The sequence below is a fragment of the Thalassophryne amazonica genome, chromosome 13, assembly GCF_902500255.1.
Source record: "Thalassophryne amazonica chromosome 13, fThaAma1.1, whole genome shotgun sequence".
Taxonomy (NCBI): domain Eukaryota; kingdom Metazoa; phylum Chordata; class Actinopteri; order Batrachoidiformes; family Batrachoididae; genus Thalassophryne; species Thalassophryne amazonica.
The window spans coordinates 56,925,524-56,948,491 of record NC_047115.1 but is presented as its reverse complement, the minus strand read 5'-3'; the positions used below and the strand labels follow the sequence as shown (position 1 = coordinate 56,948,491).

The following is a 22,968-nucleotide window of genomic DNA, read 5'->3' as shown; positions in this document are numbered from 1 at the left end:
TTCAAGGAGTTCAGCAAATCTCACAATACATTAAGACACAGCACCAGCATCCTCAATGACTTGGACCATCGTTGCAAACGTATCAGAATGGTTTCATTCATTCTCCACCCAAAACCACCAATGACTAATTAAGAGACTAAACAACTCACTTTGTGCACAGATTATGCAAAGTGCAATTGGTACCTTCAGTGCACTTGCGCTGTATGCGTCACACTGTTTACTATAGATCAACAAGATTTAAGATATGTTTGACCAAGAATCAAACTCAGGTTGATATATTGTCAGGTAGTAATTCAGACTCTCCTAAAATTCTGATTTTGGCTCTTTAATGTTGAAGTGTAAAATCCTCCTGTTGAGATGCAGATGGCACCTGACATATGTCAGCCTGACAGGTAAACTCCCTAATCACCACTTCCTTTTCACACATCCCTGCTGAGATGCCTCAAAGTATCAGACCAGGCAATAAGACACTGACAAGAAAAAATCCAGGATCAACTGAGAAGGTCTCAGCATTACAAGGCATGGACAAATTGACACTCTTCTCTACCAGCTATCATGTACGGTCCTAGTCAGCCGGTGCTTCAGTGAGGGGAATCTGAGGCTAATCCTTCCACTGATGCAAAAGCGCCATTGTTCCTTCTGCTCTGCCAGTAATACAATTTGAATCCTGGCAAGATGCCATGTTCCAGTGAAAACTCCGACGGCAAAGGTGTGTCTATGTGTTTGTGATAATCCAAAAGCAGGCACGGAATCACAGCTATGTGCAAAGAGGGTTATTCACAGCAGCAGATGTTGGTAGTATCCATTGTAGGTGGGTGGTTTTAGTCACGGGGCACACCATGAGACACCATAGGATGCCAGGAAGGGTTCTTTAGACATTTCTGGGCAATTCTGCAGGTAAATGGAGCTTTACACTTGCCTGATGGGCCTGGAGAGCACAAATAAAATGATCATTTGGGTTGGTGATGGTCCGGGAACTGATTCAGTGCTCTGGGAGTATTTTGTTTGGCTCATTTTGATAACAGGAAATTATACCACTGCTCATTAAGTCTTCATATGAGATCCCGCATTAAGTAAATTGTGCAAGTCAAAGAACAAAAATGAATCAATGATCATTTGGGGCAGCATCGTATGTATGTACTGCAAATAGAACTGCCATTGATTACGGTTAGTGTTGAGACAGCCTCTCAGTCCAAAATGAGCCAGTTCAAAATGTGTAACGTTTATAATTGTACAGCATTTCCATTTTGTTGCCTCAAGCTTCCGTTGGTCTTCCGAGCACTTGCTTTAAAGGACAGATGAGAAGTTGCTGAAGTGCCGAGCTTTCACAAACAAGGTTATTTGGCTAAAGACAGAGGATGATACTGTGACAGCAAGTATTTATCTTGGTGTCAAGAGGATACCATAAATTATTGACAAAATGATGCTGCAATATCTTACTCAGCCAGATACTCTGTACTTGGCTTACACCAGTGTATCCACAAAACCTTCCATTCACTTAATCAAAAGGCCCACATGGCCATCAAGGTTCCGGGGTGTGAGCTGTAATTACAGTATGGCTGCCGACCAATTCCTGAGCTGCATGCAGGGATAAAATAATTAACCTGTAAATTGTCAATCATGGCAGCTTAACATTATTAAAACTCCCAAACACAAGATGGGGACTTTTTTTTCCACAATAACATGAGTAATGTTATTGTTAGAAATGGCAATTAAAGAATATTAATCTGGTAGGAAAGTGGTAAATACTTGGTATGTTGCTCCACTTGGATTTCCTCTCTCCATATATATATATATATATATATATATATATATATATATATATATATATATTTCTTGCCAAGCTAATAAGGTTGCAGATGATGCTTGCAGTGGCAGCTCATTACCGTCACGTCTTCAAATAATTGCTAAACAGCCACATGCCTCCCAAATCTCTGTGCAACTATCCTCCCCGACCGCCCCCCTCCCCCAGAAATCCCCTTCAAAAATGTGTTCTGTTTCTGTCTGACTGCACAGTAATCTGCTTTCTAGCACTTACCTTCACTGAGTAGGAGATTTACACAACTGAATCAAGAGGGTGACTTGCAGATGGAAAATCATGTGTAGTAATTAATTAAAACTTAATTGAAACTTTGCACAAAGTACTACATGTGCAAGTTTATTTTTTATGGGAGCATCACAGTAAAATCACCAGTGTAAAACCAACACTGACAGTGTTAAATTAACACTGACAGTGTGCATATGGTCCCACTCTGAGCACAGTAGGACCATATTTAACACTGGTGATTTTACTGTGCATATCCACAACACAATGGAACTGTCCTGGGTCCTGGTGGCAACCATGACAAACAAACCAGTCCATCTCCATCTCCATCTCCTGAAAGTAACCATCTGTCTGTTTCAGGCACACAGTAAATTTTGCAGAGTAAAATTTACTCTGCTGGGATAACATTTGGTCCCAGTCCAAATAGAGTTAAATATACTCTATCACAGTGCTAAATCAACTCTGCCACAGTGTAAAATCAACTCTTATTGGAGTAGAAACACTTGATTTGACAAGACGGTAGAGCTGATTTCATTCGATAGTAGAGTGTATTTTACTCTATTTAGAATGGGACCAAATGTTATCCCAGCAGAGTAAATTTTACTCTGCAAAATTTACCATGCAGGTGAAATGTATTGTATGCATCCCCTTGGATGTCTCCAGCCACTGGGGTCCACAACACTGAGGTACCTATGTGCAGAAAAACACACAACATGGCCAAAAATATATGTAGTAGATGACATTTTCTCACAATGTAAGTGATACTCCACATCTGAGTCTACCAAAGTAACTGTCCATTTGATACAAACTCATTCTAGCAGTACCCTAGGATCCTTCAAAGAGACATAGTATCAAAGACAACCAGTCACTGACTCAGAACATTGGTTAGCGTCCAAGTTTCACAACTGTACAGCAAGACAGGAAGGACCTGGACACTAAAGACTTGGACCTTGAGAGTTTTCCTTCAAAGATACTGACATCGCCAAACACCTCTGTCCATTGACCTGATGATCCCAGACATTCTCCCGAGGCATCTCTTGATCTCAAAGGCTGAGCACCTGGAGGCAAGAAGGTCTCTACAAGTCTTGCCAAGTCCAATTCTTTGAAAGCCTGGATCTTACATTTCTTGCATTTTTTTTCTTTCCTGTATATATACAGGAGAGCATAATACTTTTGCATATTATTATATTCTGTGATTAGCAGAGAAAACATGGGATTATGGAGTCATTGAGTGGGTTTGCAACATTCTGGTAACTCTCTCCATGAAAACTACCATATCTTCAACTCTGTATTTTGGGTTTATACTTGTAGATACAGCTGAGGACCAGTGAAGTATTTCTTTGGGGTTGATGGCACCTTTTAACATAAGAAATGGCCACAACTTAAAATAAAGGCAGTTACCTGTGAAGCCTTGTTGCTAATTGCAGGGTCCTGGTGGCCACTTGTACAAATTGCTTGCATGTAAGATTCCATACATAATGAGCTTCAAGCCTATAACACTTTCAGGTTTACCAAGATAGAATGCACTGCACCTCAGATGTATTAAAATTTCAACATTATATGAATCGATAATGACAAATTAGCTGTATGCTGAAGGCAATGACAGTGATTTGTGATAACATGATTTCAAAGTAAGTAAGTAAAATGTATTTGTATAGCACATTTAAACACAGCTCACACTGATCAAAGTGCTGTACATAATCCATTAAGTGAGAAAATAATAAGTAAAGTACGCTTACAAATCAACAATTTAAACTCAACCGACATGGAGAGACAACAATTAAATTACAGACATAACAAGGTAAGACCATTAAAATGTGAGAAAAGCCAGAGTAAAAAGATATGTTTTGAGCATGGGTGTAAAACTAATTCAGGGGGTATTTCTATTGTCAAGTGGCAGTTGGTTCCACAGCTGAGCACCAACAACTGCAAAAGCTCGGTCATCTTTTTGTTTAAGCCAGGACCACAGGACATGAGGAAGACCTTGGCTGTAAGATCTAGAACACCTGGTAGCTAGACAGTAAAATCATCAGTGTAAAACTAACACTGGTGATTTTACTGTGTACCTTCAAATGGATGAGATCAGCCATATAACTGGGGGCCATGAAGTTAATGGCCTTAAACACCATCAATAGAATATTAAATTGAATCCTAGACTAGACTGGGAGCCAGTGCAGGGGGGCTAGGACCGGTGTGATGTGCTCACGTTTCTTAGTGTTCATAAGCAGCCTAGCCGCTGTGTTTTAGACCATCTGAAGCCGCGCTACCAGATTCAGAGGGAGACCAAAGCAAAAGAAATTACAATAGTCTAGGCGTAGTCTATACTGCAGCTTCATTTTTCCTACTATACATTTCTGCTCTTCACAGTGCAGTGTAAAGGAAATATTAACTTACAAATTGTCTAACACAGTAAGCATCATATCTGTCTTTGATAATATTGTGGTTACTTGTCCCATCAAGCTGCTCTTTCATATTCAGCAACATCACAACAGACAAAATAAGCATAAATACACAATATTCACTATAATGGGGCACTTGTTCAAATTTTTGAAGTCTCTGGACATATATTTCACATCTAAATGTATCAAGTGAAGCTAATGGTTGCCTGCATGGGGTGAAAACACATTACATGTATTCAATAGTTAAACATAAAAGTATTTGTGCAATTCTTTTGCCAGCTCCTGTGTTTCTTTGGGCAACCACAGTGGATACAGTGTGGATCAACATGTTCATTTGGCACAGGCTTTGCACCAGATGTCTTTCCTGATTTTATTACAGATGTTCAGGGGGACTGACCTTGCCTTTGAAGACTAGATATGCCAGTCAGTAAGTGATGAAATCCAAAGCCAACCAACAAACTAACTAACTATAATAGTGAATCCAGTGATTTTAAGATGTAAAAATCTTGTGAACTGATCCATTAGGGACATTTTCACCATGAATGAACAGAAAGAAACAAAAGATACATCTGTAACAATCAGTGTAGTTGTTCAGATTGTGCAGGTTATATAGTTTGAGCAAATGACAGGCATCATAATCAACAGGTAAACACAAAATGAGAACAATAAAAAAAAATCAAGACGAACAAACAAGCTCTGACATTTAAATATTGCAGTTTAAGTTGTGCAAGTCATGTAAAGAAAACCAAGCAGGGACATGTTCAACAAGAGTGAGGAAATCACAAAAAACATTAAAGTAAAACAAACAAACAAACAAACAAAAAACACTAACAGCAATACTCTGGAAACAAATAATAAATTAACCAAATAAATAAATAAATAAACCAAGACAATAAAAACTAATTTCAATTTATTTATTTATTTTCTTTTATATAGCACCAAATCACAACAAGGTTGCCTCAAGGTGCTCCACACAAGTAAGGTCTAACCTTATCAACCCCCAGAGTAACAGTGGTAAGGAAAAACTCCCTCTGCGGAAGAAACCTCAAGCAGACCAGACTCAAAGGAGTGACCTTGGGCCATGCTACAGACACAAATTACAAAACAATTCACAAAACGAACATACAGGAAATGCTGTTGGTGCACAAGATGGTTTCTGGAACAGACACCACACCCATCTCTGGATGGAGCTGCACCTCAAACAGAGAGAAAAGAAAAAAGCAGAATCAAGCATCAGAAAGACAACAAATAAAGTGTAATTTGTCAGCATTAAGCAATAACAATAATAAGTTCATGAACACTTCTTACTAGGGATGAGTATTGATAAGATTTTATCGACATTGATACCATTATCAATTCCGCTTATCGATCCGATTCCTTATCGATTCCCTTATTGATACCTCTTGTGAATTTTCTGTGTACTAAAAGTAGGCTTTACAGGTTTTCTATGTCAACAACATTTTATTGAGTCTTAAAGTAAATAAATATGAAATTGGTCACTGGATCCCTAAACTCTGGACATAAATAAACTCTACATGGTGGATCCTTGATCTCTGAACATAAATAGAAATAAACAAAATCTGTAGTTTTTATCAAAAGCATTGCTTTTCAGACATTATTGGCATGAATGTCTTTCCATACATCTGAGCTGAGCTCTTGGATGTAATTCATAAAGAATGCAGGATGTCTAATTTTGGGAGAAAAAAACGGTTTTGTCGATTGTAGTTTATTGTCTGTATTACAGCCTTTGGAAAGAGGTGTCATTTTATTTAAAGCGGTGATTCGTTTTGAAGTTACTAATTCAGAGCAGACTCTGTCTCTGCAGAGAGCAAAGCAGCGTTTGGAGCAACTGGATGGAGGATGATTCTCGTTTCTTGACTGCAACAAGACACGAGTCCCAGTTAGTGACTTTAATCCACACAAAAGTGACTCAATTTTCACATTTTAATGGCTTTGATAGGGGCTAAGCAGCTGACTTGCCTCTTCTGAAGAGTTATTATTACTATTATTGCTGTTGTTGTTGCTATTATTATTATTATTATTATTAAGACATAAATAAAAATAAATAAAAAAATTACAATTTTTAATACATTTGACTGTTTTACGACAACAAACGCTGAGCCATTAATTATTACACAGAAAACAAATGCACACAAACGTGCTGAGATGCGAACAGCTAATGCTAACTTTAACATTGAAAATGCCATCGACATACTAAAGCGTTAGCATCAGTCCCGTTTTTAAGTTATAAAATACATCCATCAACTGTTTCAGAAGACCATAACAGGTTGGTTTAACAAAAAAAGGGTAAATATTACTCACAGACATAAGCTCTTTAGGGTTTTAGCAGGGGAAAAATTAAGATAAAGCGAAGTAAAACAAAGAACCAACGAGCCAGCAGATCAAAACATTGCTTCATTGAATCATCCTTCAAAGTGGAGTCGCGCTGCAGAAGCAGTTGATTACAGAACCGCTCCAGGGTCTGTAATCAATGCAGAGAAATGATCATTTTCCCGAGAAACACCCTCCAAAACAACGGCTGGTCTGAAGGACCGATAAGGGAATCGTTAGGCAAAAAGACTATTGATATCGGTGGATCGAATCATTTCTTAACGCTACTCGAAAAGAACCGGTTCTTGATATCCAACCCTACTTCTTACACATTCAACTATAGTCTTCTGCTGCAGATGACAGTATCTTTGCTGTGATGCATGGCATGATAGTTTTCCTACACTCGACACATGAATGCAGCATCACGCTGCAGCATTATAGGCTGTCTACATGTATGTACGTATAGCCGTGCAATATGCACTATTGACATTTGGTTTGAATTTGGAAAAACAAATCGACAGTCAATTTAGTCATTTTTATTGAATGAATTGAAAATTACGTATGCGTCATGCGTTAATGGCTTTTCAAAAGATGACTCAGTGGCAAGACAATTGGACAGTTACCATTAAGTCAAACTTAGAGCACGGATTGTGAAAGAGGCACTCAAGCCTTTTAACTTGCCTCTAACAGTGTTTGATAATGGGATTTTGATCGTTGCATTCATTGTGCTGTGTTTTGTATGCTGTTGTTGAGAGCTGCCTATTCATCAATTTGAAAATCATACACCATAAAGAACCATTGCATACAAGTGTTTGCTTTAAGTGGGTAAAATGCCAACTATTGTAAGGAATACAAAAAGAAACCTCACTTCTCCAGAGAAATTGCATTTTGACACATATGTACAAGCTCACAATCACGTCAGATCTATTTTCCATTCCAATAAGACACTACTAAACAAGACAAATGTTCATCCAAGAGACTGTACCACAGAGGTAAAAAGAACCCACAAGCACATGAGGAAGAGAAATATTGCTCAACAAGTCATACAGAGAGGATTTATTTTATTTTATTTTAAGAGGAGCTATAAGAGGACTACGTGGTGCAGATATAATTTTTAAGCAAGCTCATTACAGCTTCACAGAGCAAGTTATAATTTGATTGTCAAAAATACAGCACATTTCATGGGTTCTTACAAGAAACTGGCAAACTTTCTTCTGCTGCCTCAGAAAGTTTCTAAAAAGACAGCAAAGAATGCAATGCTGAACGCAATTAATTCATTTTATTTTATTAATCCAGTTTGAAACAAATCACACACACACATACAAATGCAATATCTATCTATCTATCTATCTATCTATCTATCTATCTATCTATCTATCTATCTATCTATCTATCTATCTATCTATCTATCAATTATGGGTCACCAACAACCCTCTAACCACACACACACACACTCATCTTAGTCCAATTAATAGTGGGGCGGCAGAGCAAAACAATTGTGCATTCTTGGATAAAATCATCAAATTTGGCACACATATTCTAAATTAACAAATGTTTATTTTCAGATATGGGGCCATACTGGAGCTGACCTCTAATGAGCTACAGGGGTCAAAAAATAATTACACAGTGGTCAAAATTCTAAAATGCTCCAATCATGTTGAAAACTATACCACATTATTTGTCCAATCATAACAATTACAAAAAGGTATAGCTTTGACCATCTATGCCTGAATGTTCTGGAGTTATGGGGTAAAAACAGCAAAAATGGTGACAGAGGTCAGTTTCAGTTTGTACAGGGGTCAAAAGTTAAAGTTGCTCCAATTTTGGTAAAAAGTGATGCAATTTATTCATTGAAATGAAAGGATTAAAAAATTGATTAGTTTTGACTGTGTTGAATGTTTGGTCTCCAAAGTAAAGGTCAAACAATTTTGACATCCATTGGATTCTATGACATGTGACATGTTACCCATAACATGATAACTAAGCATGACAGATGGTGCAAACTATTCCTTTTTGAAATGCTATTAACGCAACCAATAATTTGCATAATTTTTTTACCAAAATTGGAACAACTTTAATTTTGACCCCTGTACAAACTGAAACTAACGTTTGTCACCATATTTGTTGTTTTTGCCTCATATCTCCAGAACATTCAGTCACTGATAGTCCAAACTATACTTTTTGGAATTGTTATGATCAGACAAATAATGTGGTATAGTTTTCAATATGATTGGAGCATTTTAAAATTCTGACCCCTGTGTATATCTTTACTGACCCCTGTAGCTTATTAGAGGTCGCCTCCAGGGAGGCTCTATATCTGAAAACAAAATTAGTTCATTTAGAATATGTGTGCCAAATTTGATGCTTTTATCACAAAATGCACCATTGTTATGGAAATTGTAGTTAAGCTGCCTCTGAAATGATTTACAAAACACCTCTTAGGTGGCAGCGTGCATGCTACATGTGCGCGCATCACCCGCGGTCAAAAGTAACTTGGAGTCATTTCAAAAGCTCATGGATGTGCACACTCTCTTGGAGATGGTGTGAAAAGGAAAATAAAATATTTGTTATGGAATTCTCCCCTCAGATAAATATGTTCTCTGTATTAAAATGAGCTGTAATTTTACAAGACGTTTCTAAAATAAACAGACATTATAATGCTTGGATTTTTAGTAGAAACTAAATGTTGTCATTTTAGTGAAATTTCGGTGGACCTATAGCTTTAAATATTAAGGAACGAGATCACAGTGGTGCTGATTTTTTTAAACACAAATGTTAAATAAATAAATTAATTAATAATTGAATAGCGCAACAGCTTTCAACTAATATTTTTCATGCTTGTACTGCACATGAAAATGTGACAGTATTACAGGAATATTTTTTGTACTTGAGTTTGTACTGCATGCCCTTCATTCAAGCAAAATAAATAAATAAATAATAAAAAATGGAGTAGCGCAACAGCTTTCAATTAATTTTTTTCATGGTTGTACTGCACATGAAAATGTGACAGTATTATAGCAATGTCAAGACAGTATTATAGGAATGAATGATTAAGTTTATTCATTCATTAGTTTATTCATCATCAACTATTCAGATAAATAGTTTATAGAGGTTACTGCACTGAATATGCTGTTAATACTGGATGGCCTGTTAAATTATGTCATAGGAACTGAGGACATTAAGACCACAAGCTCAGTTTTAATTGACATTATTGATTTGCTGTTATTTTACTCACCTGACCTTACTGTGCATTTATCTTAAATTAACAAGGTTGAGGAATCTAGCTCAAAGAGTCAGGAGAGAATGGGGATTATCTGTTTGTGTCAATCAGAAATAAATGCTTGACACAACCCAGTGGTCACGGGTGAAGAGGAAACAGTTTATTCTTACCCAGGTTTCCTGTCATCAAATAGGCGTTATGAAAATCCTTCATGCCCAAGCCAACGATATGGATGAATTCCTCTATGACCTGCATGAGCTCCACTGCTCCTGGATAGATCTGGACAATAAATAAGACAAAGTCACAGCCACTCTTCTGCCATGAATGTACTTGGGGAAAAAAGCTGAAATGCAAATAATGCATTTAAGAAAAGAACAAGAGGCAAGTCATAAAGAAATTGTGCTGACTACATTTTTCTTTCTAAAATCAACTCTTATTGGAGTAGAAACACTTGATTTGACAAGACGCTAGAGCTGATTTCACTTTATAATAGAGTGTATTTTACTCTATTTAGACTGGGACCAAATGTTATTCCAGCAGAGTAAATTTTACTCAGGAAAATTTACTGTGTAGATTGTTTTTTATCCTATCTCTCTAACAGGAGTTTCTCAGTTGCTGCAGTTACATATACATCCTCTTCTGCCATTCTGTCCTGTGGTGTGCCCCAAGGTTCCATTCTGGGACCTATTTTATATTTGCATTGTATTTGCTCCCACTTGGACACATTTTAAATTATTTTGACAATGTCTCATATCATTGTTATGGAGATGACATACAGCTGTACATCTCCTTTCCTCCACAAAATGTTACTAAGGTATCTGTCCTTCAAAGATGTGTTAATGTTGTAAAAACTGGATGGCTGCTAACTATGTGTCACTTAATACAGCAAAAACTGAAGTTCTTGTTTGTGCCCCTGAGGAGTTTGTTCCTTCAGTGATTAAGAACGATTGGCTCTCTGTCAACTTTTCACTATTGCAGTCAGAAATCTGGGTATTACATTTCACCAGGCTCTCAATTTTGACACAAGTTTGTTGTCTCTCAAACTGAGCTGGAAATGATCATCCATGCTTTTATTTCATCACGTCTTGACTATTGTATTTCGCTGATCCCTAGCCTCTGTAGGTCTTCTCTGGATCACTTACAAATGATCCAGAATGCACCTGCAAGGCTTCTTACAAGGTCATCTAAGAGGTATCACACCCATTCTGTCCTCTTTGCATTGTAGGACTGTTCATGTTATATAGTCAAAAAATAAAAGTTGTGAGAGACTTCGGGCCACATGTTTTTGTTCCACTTGAGGTTTTATAGGTGCAGACCAAATTTGAACTCAGTCAGATAAGATTTAGAGGTTCCCCTAGAGTGACACATTTTCCTCTCCCTCTGCTGGCACGGCAACGTCACCCTAACAGGAGAAGACTTTGATGCCATTATTTTTCTTTTACAGGTACATGTGATGATTTGTAACTGCAAAAAATTGGTGGTTGATTGGTCACCCAGAGGAGAACATTACTGGAATTGCTGGATTACTACATTGCTTGTTTGGGGAAAATTGTTACTTTGTGTAAGACCCCTAAACAATGTCCGATTACAATAAAATTTGGCAGAGATATTTTATTTTATTAGTGGAACAAGAACAACATGTGGCCCAAAAGATTTTGTCACATTTGACATTTTGAACAGGTCTATTGCGTTGGCTCCCCATTCAGTTCAGACTGCAATTTCAGATATTGGTGGTGGCTTTTAGAGCTCTGTACAGGTAAAATACCACGCTACATCCTTATGCAACAAGCAGGTCTCTGAGGTCCTCAGACCAGAACCTGTTGGTTGTACCTCGGTCAAGACTGAAGACCAAAAGGGACTGTGCATTTGAGGTTGTGGCTCCCAGCCTGTGGAATGCACTGCCACTGCATCTACATTCTGTGGACTCTCTTGGAACTTTCAAAGAAAAGCTCAAGACCCACTTGTACGGGGTTGCTTTTAACTAGTTTTACATTACCACTGTTTTTTATTTCTGTGTTTCTGTTTTATATTTTTCACTGTACAGCACTTTGTGACTTTATCTTAAAGGTGCTATACAAATAAACTTTACTTACTTTTTAAAATTAACATTTATAAATTTCTGATTTGGTCTTTAGTGTTCCTCAGTGTATACTGAGGAATAAATAAAATCATAAAACACATACATACATATATATGAGTATTTAGAACCACTTGGGGTGCGTAAGATGTTTGTAAAGTTTTCAATGTAAAACTGAAAATTGATCGTCTTTAACTCCGGCTTCCATAAAAATATCTATGACATAACAAAAGTAAAAAAATACAAAGATAACATTTACCCTTGAATACAACAGAACAGAAGCATCATTTGTACAACTGGATGTCATTAATCAAATCAGAGGATGCCTTCAAGGTCAGTTCCAAGTTACTGAATATGAGTAACTGCAGTTCAGCTCACAAACTAACATAAAAATAAACACTATTTTTATTCAAACAGAATAATGTTGTAGGGATATTGTTGAAGACGAGGCAAATGGGAGACGCTGTGTCGTAAGTGTTAGCCTACACAGCTAACCAGAGTAGGTGCATCCTCTCGCCTGTACAACCGCCTCGACATGTTTGAGCTCCAGGTCATAAACAAACCGCAACACATGTCCACTTTCCACCACATTGTCACTTTTTTGTCTTTTCACTTTCTTTGCATGCAATCTGCCCAAAATCTCAGAGAAAGTGCTGTGTTTCTGTCCCTGGTAGTAGAGAAATTACATCATATGCGTCATATTTTCCCCCTTTAGTGCCCACCCTCAAATGAGACTGTGCTGCTCGATTGATTGCACATATACCTATTCAAGACTAAAATTGAAGCTTTTTCAAAGATTCTTTCACATCAGTAAAATTTTGTAATAAAAATTACAATTCCATCCATCCATTTTCTATACCTGTTCACTTCAATTAAGGGTCATAAGGGGACTGGAGCCTATCCCAGCAGTCATAGGGCATGAGGCAGCATACAACCTGGACAGGACGCCAGTCTGTCGCAGAGCCACATGTATACAAACAAACACATTCACAGCCGCACACACACCTACAGTCAAAAAATTTCCAGTTCACCTACCCTCCATGTCTTTGGATGTGGGAGGAAGCCAGAGCATAACAGATGATTATCACTCACTCACTCACTCACTCACTCACTCACTCACTCACTCACTCACTCACTCACTCACTCACTCACTCACTCACTCACTCACTCACTCACTCACTCACTCACTCACACTCATCTTCAACCAATTAGTCCAATTAAGGGTCGCAGGGGGCTGGAGCCAATCCCAGTAGTCATAGAGCGTGAGGCGGGGTACACCCAGGACAGGACGCCAGTCTGTCACAGGGCCACAAACAGACACACACATTCACACCCACTCACACACCTACTGACAATTTAAAGATTCCAATCCACCTAACCTGCATGTCTTTGGATGTGGGAGGAAACCGGAGCACCTGGAGGAAACCCACACAAACACAGGGAGAACATGCAAACTCCTCACAGAAAGGCCACAACCCATGACCTTCTCACTGTGAGGCAACAGTGCTAACCACTAAGCTACCGTGCTGCCCATAGATGATTATATTATCATGAAAATGCTGAAAATACGAATAACGCTGAAATTTGTTTTGATCACATGAATAAATAAATACATAAATAAATCTCCCAAGAACTGTCAACTGACCAAATGACAAAACTGTGCATGCAGCACTTGCATCCATCATGACAGATATAACCAATGGGGTTCACACACAGTTGCTGGTTGGCTTCCCTCCTGACACACTCTGCCAAGCCAAGGGAGATTGCCCGGGTTCATTTGCTGCTTCATGGAGATCAGCCACCAGCGAGTAAATGCAGGAATTCAGCACCATGGACAGCTCCACAGCTGGTTTCACTGGGATCCTATCAGGGCAGCTCTCCTCCAAGTCAACAAATCAAAGGCATGCTAATCCAACAGTTGAGCTTCAAAGGATTGGATTGGTGTCCTGGCTTCACTTCACGTGGTAACAGGTCTGATCTAATAACAGATCTTTTATGTAGGGGCCACCAGTTTAGTTCTTGGACTTAGAGAATGGCCATATCAGTGAAAGTCAGACTAAGCTGCACACTGTACACATACATGAGCATGCTTGCATTATTATTATTGCAGCACTTCTCTGCACGTGCGATGATGTCACACAATTAGAAAAACCTTTGAGTTACATTTAGCAGTCGACGCATCGCTGTGTTGATATTCCAATCAGCACCTAGGGCAGGTATTTATTTCTGCTCGCTGACGCCAACGCCTTATGCTCTGTGTGTTTTTAAACGTGCTCCTACACACGTCTGCACTGAGCGTGGCAAGCGACTCACTGATGCTGAAGTTTAGATGTTCTGACATAGCAGAGTGAAAGCCATAGCGAGATGGTGGGTGGTGATGGCGGTGGGGGTGGGGTGGTGTGGGGGGGCTCATCACGTCGCCCCTTCCGCCATGTCTGACGCACATTGCAGTCATGTTCGCTCCTCTGGTCTCTATGGCAACCGTGAGATGTGAAAGCAGCATGGGGAAATGGCTGCGGTGGAGCTCGTGTCGATGGAGCTCTTCCTTTCCTCGCCATGGTAACAGTGACAGGAGGTGAATATATAGTGATCTGTGCGCACAGCCAATTCCACAGCCAGTGGAAATGCAGCGAATACAGTGAGGCGTTCCATGCCGGCGTTTTCAGCGTCTGCGGGCGCGCCGGTTTGTGGGCGCTCAGAAAATCGAGTTGGCTGAGAACACTTGTTTAGGCAAGAAAAGTAGCAACAGGTGAGGCAAACTCAAGCATCTTATCAAAGATCTCCCCCACCCCACCCCCCACAAACTGATCGACCCCCGATTTGCCACTCGTCGCTCAGTTTGCCGCGGCAGCTTTTCCTCCCTATTTGTAAAGGATCCCCGTCAAAGTCATTGCTCATTTTGAGCTCTTCACACCGAAAGCCTACCTTTAGGACCTGCCAAACTCAAGCTGCAGTGAGTAAGCACCTAATTACTGCCTGCAGAGAGACAGCCAGGACTGACGCTCCCCGAGCCGTTTGAACTGCCTGAACTTCGTTTAAGATAGGCGTGGAGAAATGGAGACAAAGACGGGGATCAAACTGATTTCACTCAGTCATGTGTCAGTGTAGCTGATATCTAATTTAAGTCGAAAGTGACAACAGAGCAGATGACCTCTAAGGCCGTCACAGATGGCGACTCCGTCAGATATATATGATGTCAGGGTTTCACCCACCACTGGCACTTCAGCGTAAGACAAATGAACCGAGCAGCCAAAAATGCTGTTTTTTTTTCTAATATGAATTTTAATATATACACTTGCAGCATACAGATAGTCCCTGCAATATTTTGTCTCTTAAATAAAAGTTATTTTTTGTCCTCACTGTGCTGCTTGGTCATATGATGTTTACGCTTTAAGATGATCTATGAAACACAAGGAGGAACAAGTCCTGCAGGTTTTTCTTGGTCTCCTCTGTGGCAGTGCTGCTGCCACCAAGTGGTGGTATGAAGAACGGACACTCCAAATGAGGCCAGGCATCATACCTGCTCAGTGACCTCTGACAGCGACTGTGCCAGTGTAACAGCACGAGCCACGCTTTTCATCTCCGCCATTGAGACAAATAAATAAATAAAATAAACATGCATTTAGAGGTTGTCAGTGTTCAACACTGAATTATTTACTGAGCACTCTGCAGTGCACTCACCTTTTGTGCATCTTCCCATTTATCCTTATTCTCCTCCTCCAAGAGGTTGCTGATAATTTGAAAGAAGTTCTGTAGAGACGACAAGAGGGAAACTGTGAACATCTGCTCACAAGAATATATATATATATATATATATACACATACACACACACATATATATATATATATATATATATATATATATATATATATATACACACACACACACACACACACACACACACACACACACACACACACACACACACACACACACACACACATAAATAAATTAAGGGAAAAAAAAAAAATATATATATATATATATATGTGTGTGTGTGTAAGAAGATGGGACATAACCCCTGTGAATGCTCTGCCAGATAAGCCAGATAACAATGTCTGACTGCAACAAATCATGGATTGCTATAAGGAGATAATGATGGTTGCTGCTGTCCAATAACACCAGATAATTTGCCAGTGGAACCGTGACGGTAAAGCATCAACGAAAAGATGGAATTTCTGGCTCTGACAAAACTAAAAAAAATAAAAAAATAAAAAGCACCTTAAACCCCCTGCAGCTTGCTTCAAACACTTAATGCCAGAGGACAGAATCCCAAGCTGCAATCAGGAGAAAGATGAAAGGGAATGCTAGAGCAGCTGTGCGGATTGTCTTCTTCGGCACCGGGGAGCGGGCGTGTGGGTGGCTGCTTGGGGTGCATGCCTGGAGCTGTAATAGGACCCCTGTCTGATCTTTAGCCTTGTTATTTCGTCTAGTCCATAATGTGCCCAAGGGAGTCTCTCTCTCTCTCTCTCTCTCTCTCTCTCTCTCTCTCTCTCTCTCTCTCTCTCTCTCTCTCTCTCTCTCTCTCTCGACAGAGGCTATCTTGTTTTCTACTTGAATGCTTATGCTCCCTCTGGTGGTAATGTGTCCACTTTAACACTGCATTAGTGCAGAGACACACAGAAAAGGAAGGGCAAGCTGACTGCACTCCTCTCTGCCCGTGCACACATGCACTCGCACATGCACCCACTCACTCACACACACACACACTGGAGTTGAGTACAATCAGAGCATGGATGAACGGACACTTGGCAGACACAACAAACACAACAGGTTTAAGTCCTGCAGAACGGTAGCTGCAGAATGCACATGCAGTGCGTCGTGCCCTCTTGGTATGTGAGTGGCGTGTGTGTGTGTCGTGTAAGGGGCGGCTGTGCGACAAGTGAAGTTGAGTGGTGATTGTGTTGAACCTGACAAGCGTGTATGTCTGTGGCAAGCAGAGGTGTATTTTCCGCAGATAGTGGCGGCGAGCTGGCTGGCGAAGTGTTTCACATACCTCTGTGTATGAATACATGGGACTAAACGCTTCCCTTGCGTTGTAAGTGAATAATGACTTGGGGTGAACATTTTGGTAATTTAATTAATTTATTACGGGAATATTTTTGCATGAAGTGAGCTGTGCACTCAATGCCAATTTAATCCAATTACATTCAAAAGCTACAACTTAACATCATCTTTTTGTCATGTACTGTATTTAGATCTCTCTTTTTGGGGGGGGGGTTTAGAATAGTATTTTCTTGATTTTGCCACTTTTTTGTTCCAAAGCTGGACAATATGTAGCTCAAATTCAGAATAATGAAGGCATTGGTGCCACAGAGGATTTTATTTATATTTTTTTATTTTTTGATCTGTCACTGTAATTACTCAAAAGCTTACTAACTGATTTTCTTGATGCACATCTAGAACCGAGGAGAAATACTGGACATTTTTTCCACACTTGCATCAATAATGAAAGGTACATTGTGCTTTTACTACAGTATTTTTATCAGTTTCAAATGAAAACAAAGAGTAGCGCAGTTCAGCTAATCAGGTTAATTAGCAGATTTGTTTTTCAGTTTCAACATTGAAAACCATTAGCGGACTAATTGGCATGTACTAAATGTATTTCTGCAAACTTTAAGTCCGGTAACACATTTAAAACAATGTTTAACTGTTAAAAATATCTGTCAACCCTAAAATCATACATGTTTGTTCCTGTTAGAGTTCCATTCAGAAAACCTGACACACCGCGCAAAGTCAACAAGCTTCACAACGAGGACATGGAGGTCAAACCGGAGTAAATCAGTTAATGAGATTACTATTATTTTTACTATTATATTTCTAAATGTTCTTTTTCATATAACAGTTTGACTAAACTGTACATATATTTAATGGAAATTGCTGTTTAATTTAATCTGTTCCTTTAATTATTTATGCACATCTTGATTATCATCTGATCTCGGCCTGCTAAACCTTTTGGGAACCTTGGTGTTTATGCTCCAACATTAAAATTTCAGCTATTTTGGTGTGCTTTTCATGGTTTTAAAGCCCCAATAACAACAACAACAACAACAACAAAAAACAAACAAACAAACAAGCTAAAGTTAGAGTCATACATAAAAGTTAGCGATTTGTTGGTAGCGGTAACTTCAACTCTATATTTGAGCAGTTTATCACTTTAATGTGATCATAGTTAACTTTTCATTTAGTGGATTTATTAGCGGTTATCAAAGCTAACATTTAGCTCAGCTGTTCAACATCCTGCTGATGTACATTTCAGACACTGCACATTTTGGGGAAGAAGACGACAAATGGAAAATTATCTTTGATTTGCTTTACAATAAATAACAACAACAAAAAACTAAAACACTTGAATGAATTCTCTTAAATTTGCTGCAGAAATCACATCCAATAAATATATGCAGTCTCAATTCAAACAAAGTACTTTCCAGCAATGTAATCAAGATGTAGTCCCCTTAAATTTTCCAAAGAAATAATAAAATTTGCTTTGTGTTGAAATGTAGTTGTTATACACAATAACTATTAATGCAACAGTTAATGCAATAACTATTAATGCAGCACTTTCATTTTTGTTACCATTTTCAAGATTTTAAAAGTTCCAGGATTTCTACTGGGCTTTTATTGTGACCAGTCCAAGCAACACCTCATGCTGTTGAATAACTATCTTGTCACACGTGTGAGGTGGGTGAATCATCTTGGCAAAGATGATACGGTGCATCGAGAAAGTATTCACAGCACTTCACTTATTCCACATTTTGTTAAATGTGTAAGTAAATTTTTTTCCCCTCAAAATTGTACTCACAACACCCCATAATGACAAATGAAAAAGTTTTTTGAAAATTTTGCTAATTTATATATATATATATATATATATATATAAAAGAACTAAGAAGTCACGCGTACAAAAGTATTCACACCCATTGCTCAATACTTTGCTGATGTACCTTTGGCAGCAATCAGGTGTGTTCAGATAATCTGGAGCCAGCTGAAAAGTGGTACTTCCCCAATTTAACATTAATGACAGCTGAACAGGCAGAAATACAACATTCACAGTGTTTGAGGTCTCACAGAGACACTGAGATCCACTGAAGTACTGCATGGATTTCAAATAAAACAAAAACAAATCATATATATGCAAAAACTTGATGTCTGTCAACATATGCAGTTTGAGCAGATCTAGATCGGGTACAGATCAGTTAATCAAAAGTTGCAACTTGGCAAAGGTACACGTGCTATAGACTGCATTTAACAGGAGCAATGTATGATACAAATCAAGGGTCACGGTCATAGGGCATGAGGCAGGGTACACTTTGGACAGAATGATTGTCACAGGGGATGGGTGTGGACATCAGTTATTACATATACTCAAAAAAGGAAAAAAATACATCAGATGAATGCAGTTCAATTTGGTGCAGGATTTCTATCCAATAAATAAATATAGTCTGAACATATTTATATATATATATATATATATATATATATATATATATATATATATATATATATATATATATATATATATATATATATATATATATATATACACACAAGGTCTATTAGAAAAGTATCCGACCTTGTTATTTTTTTCAAAAACCATATGGATTTGAATCACGTGTGATTGCGTCAGACAAGCTTGAACCCTCGTGCACATGCGTGAGTTTTTCCACGCCTGTCGGTTGCGTCATTCGCCTGTGAGCAGGCTTTGAGTGAGGAGTGGTCCACCCCCTCGGCGGATTTTCATTGTCAGGAAATGGCGGAATGATTTAGGCTTTTTTTCCATCAGAATTTTTTCAGAAACTGTTGAGGACTGGCAGCTGGAAACCATTCGAAAAATTTATCTGGCTTTTGGTGAAAATTTTACGGGCTTCACAGAGAATAAGGACTGTTACTACAGCTTTAAGGATGGCTTTAAGGACGCTCGGCATGCTGCGCTCCGTGCCACCATCGAGAGCCACAAACCACCGGATCATTTCTAAACGGATGGCTCTGTGGAGCCGGGACCGTCGTGTGCACTTTCTCTGGTTATCACAAGAGCTGGACATCAACCATTTTCCAGCAGATTTCACTTTTAACAAGAGATTTTGTCATGGAAAGCTGAGCGGAGGCTTCGTGCGTCACGACCGATTTGCTGATGGAGCGAGAAAGGAACACCTCCATTTTGGTCTCACAGGACAGCTTTGAGATGGCGTTCAGACAGTTGTCGGTGGTTTTTCCATCGAGTGATTATCCGAGAAATTGTGGATGTGCCTGGACATGCCAGAACATGTCCCGTGAGGCTTCATCACGGCGTTGCTGTGCGCCATGCGGCACCGCCGCGACGTGCGAAGTCTCCACTCCTCTTTCCATGACAAAAACTCCTGTAACAGTGGAATGTGCCGTTCATTTCCAAACTGGACACTGTGCTTTATCTGGGACCTCGTCTGACTAGCAGAGGAATTGTGAAAAGACGTGGACATCAGCACTTTTTCGGCACATTGAGACAGACGTGCGGAGGAATTCCACGCGCATGGCGCACAGCAACGCCGTGATGAAGCCTCACAGGACATGTTCTGGCATGTCCAGGCATGTCCAGGCACATCCACAATTTCTCGGATAATCACTCGATGGAAAAACCACTGACAGCTGTCTGAACGCCATCTCAAAGCCGTCGTGTGAGACCAAAACGGAGGTGTTCCTTTCTCTCGTTCCATCAGCAAATCAGTCGTGACGTGCGAAGCCTCCGCTCGGCTTTCCATGACAAAATCTCTTGTTAAAAGCGAAATCTGCTGGAAAATGGCTGATGTCCAGCTCTTGTGATAACCAGAGAAAGTGCACATGACGGTTTCGGGTCCACAGAGCCATCCGTTTAGAAATGATCCGGTGGTTTGTGGCTCTCGATGGTGGCACGGAGCGCGGCGCACCGAACGTCCTTAAAGCTGTAGTAACAGTCCTTATTCTCTGTGAAGCCCGCAAAATTTTCACCGAAAGCCAGATAAATTTTTCTAATGGTTTCCAGCTGCCAGTCTCTAACAGTTTCTGAAAAAATTCTGATGGAAAAAAAGCCCAAATCATTCCGCCATTTCCTGACAATGAAAATCCGCCGAGGGGGCTGGACCACTTCTCACTCAAAGCCTGCTCACAGGCGAATGACGCAACCAACAGGCGTGGAAAAACTCATGCATGCACATGAGGGTTCAAGCTTGTCTGATGCAATCACACGTGATTCAAATCCATATGGTTTTTGAAAAAAATAATAAGGTTGGATACTTTTCTAATAGACCTCGTGTATATATATATATATATATATATATAGCACCTGAAGGATTATCAGACCATGAGTTTGAACTCTTTTGTGTGAATACCAGGCACCATGGTTGGAGGAACCAGGCGCCATCCTCACAGTGAAGCATCGTGGTGGCAGCAAGATGCTGTGGGAATGTTTTTTTGCAGCAGCAGGAACTGGGTGACTAGTCAGGGTTGAGGGAAAGAGGAGGGCAGCAATGTACAGAGACATCCTGGGTGAAAACCTGTTCCAGAGTGCTCTTGACCTCAGACTGGGGGGCAGTTCATCTTTCAGCGGGACAATGACCCTAAGCACAAAGCCAAGACATCAAAGGAGTGGCTTCAGGACAACTCTGTGAATGTCCTTGAGTGGCCCAGCCAAAGCCCAGAGCTGAATCAGATTGAACATCTTTGTTGAGATCTGAAAATGGCAGTGCACCTCCCCATCCAACATGATGGAGCTTGAGAGGGGCTGCAAAGAGGAATGGACAAAACTGCCCAAAGATAGGTGCACCAAGCTTGTGGCATCATATACAAGAAGACTTAAGGCTGTAATCAACAAACTGTTGAGCAAAGTGTGTGAATACTTATGTACATGTGACTTCTTAGTTTTGGATTTTAATAAATTTGCAAAAATTAAAAAAAAAAAATCATGTTGTCATTATGGGGTGTTGTGTTATGGAATAAGGCTGTAACATAATAACAAGTGGAAAAACTGAAGCACTGTGAATACTTTCCAGATATACTGTAACATCTTTGCCAAGATGACCCATCCACCTCATAGGTGTGGCATATCAAGACGCTGATTAAACAGCATGAGGTGTTGCTTGGACTGGTTCCAATAAATGCCCAGAAGAAATATTGGATTTTTAAAATTTAAAATCATGAAAAATGTGAGCAAAAATGAAACCGTTGCATTGATAGTTTTATTGTGTATAACAACTAGATTTCAACACAAAGCAAAGGGGACTACATCTTTAAATTACGTTGCTGGAAAGTACTTTGTTTGAATTAGGACTACATATATTTATTAGAAGGGATTTCTGCCGCAAATTGAAGAGAATTCATTTAAGAGTATTTTTGGTTTTTGTTATTTATTGTAAAGCAAACCAAAGAAAATTCTAGCAAACTTTTAGTAAAACAAGAAATCTGCTGTCAATATAAAAGTTGCATTAACATGCAGTGTGCAAGCAAGCACACACACGCACACACACACACGCACACACACACACTTAAAAAAATAACTCACTGGATAAACTCAATTAAATTTTTAGGCAGGATTTCTATCCAATAAATACGAGGTCTGTCAATAAAGTATAGGTCCTTTTAATTTTTTTCAAAAACTATATGGATTTCATTCATATGTTTTTACGTCAGACATGCTTGAACCCTCGTGCGCATGCGTGAGTTTTTCCACGCCTGTCGGTGACGTCATTCGCCTGTGAGCACTCCTTGTGGGAGGAGTCGTTCAGCCCCTCGTCAGAATTCCTTTGTCTGAGAAGTTGCTGAGAGACTGGCGCTTTGTTTGATCAAAATTTTTTCTAAACCTGTGAGACACAAAGACGTGCAGACGGATTGCAGCGTCGGCTCGCAGCCGCCGCGACGCTCCGCCACAGGAAAAACACCTCCGTTGGA

The 22,968-nt window shown here is 39.5% G+C and overlaps 1 protein-coding gene across 12 annotated transcripts in view; it reads right to left on the bottom strand.

The window, feature by feature from the left end:
- The window catches only part of adgrb3 (adhesion G protein-coupled receptor B3), a 463,324-nt gene that overhangs the window by 122,891 nt on the left and 317,465 nt on the right, over positions 1-22,968 (bottom strand). For all 12 annotated transcript variants that reach the window (XM_034184737.1, XM_034184736.1, XM_034184743.1 and 9 more), the window contains 2 exons: positions 15,753-15,821; positions 10,165-10,273 (listed from right to left, as the gene is read on the bottom strand). In XM_034184737.1, the coding sequence (XP_034040628.1) occupies positions 10,165-10,273; positions 15,753-15,821 (178 nt within the window). The remainder of the gene's footprint in view (positions 1-10,164; positions 10,274-15,752; positions 15,822-22,968) is intronic.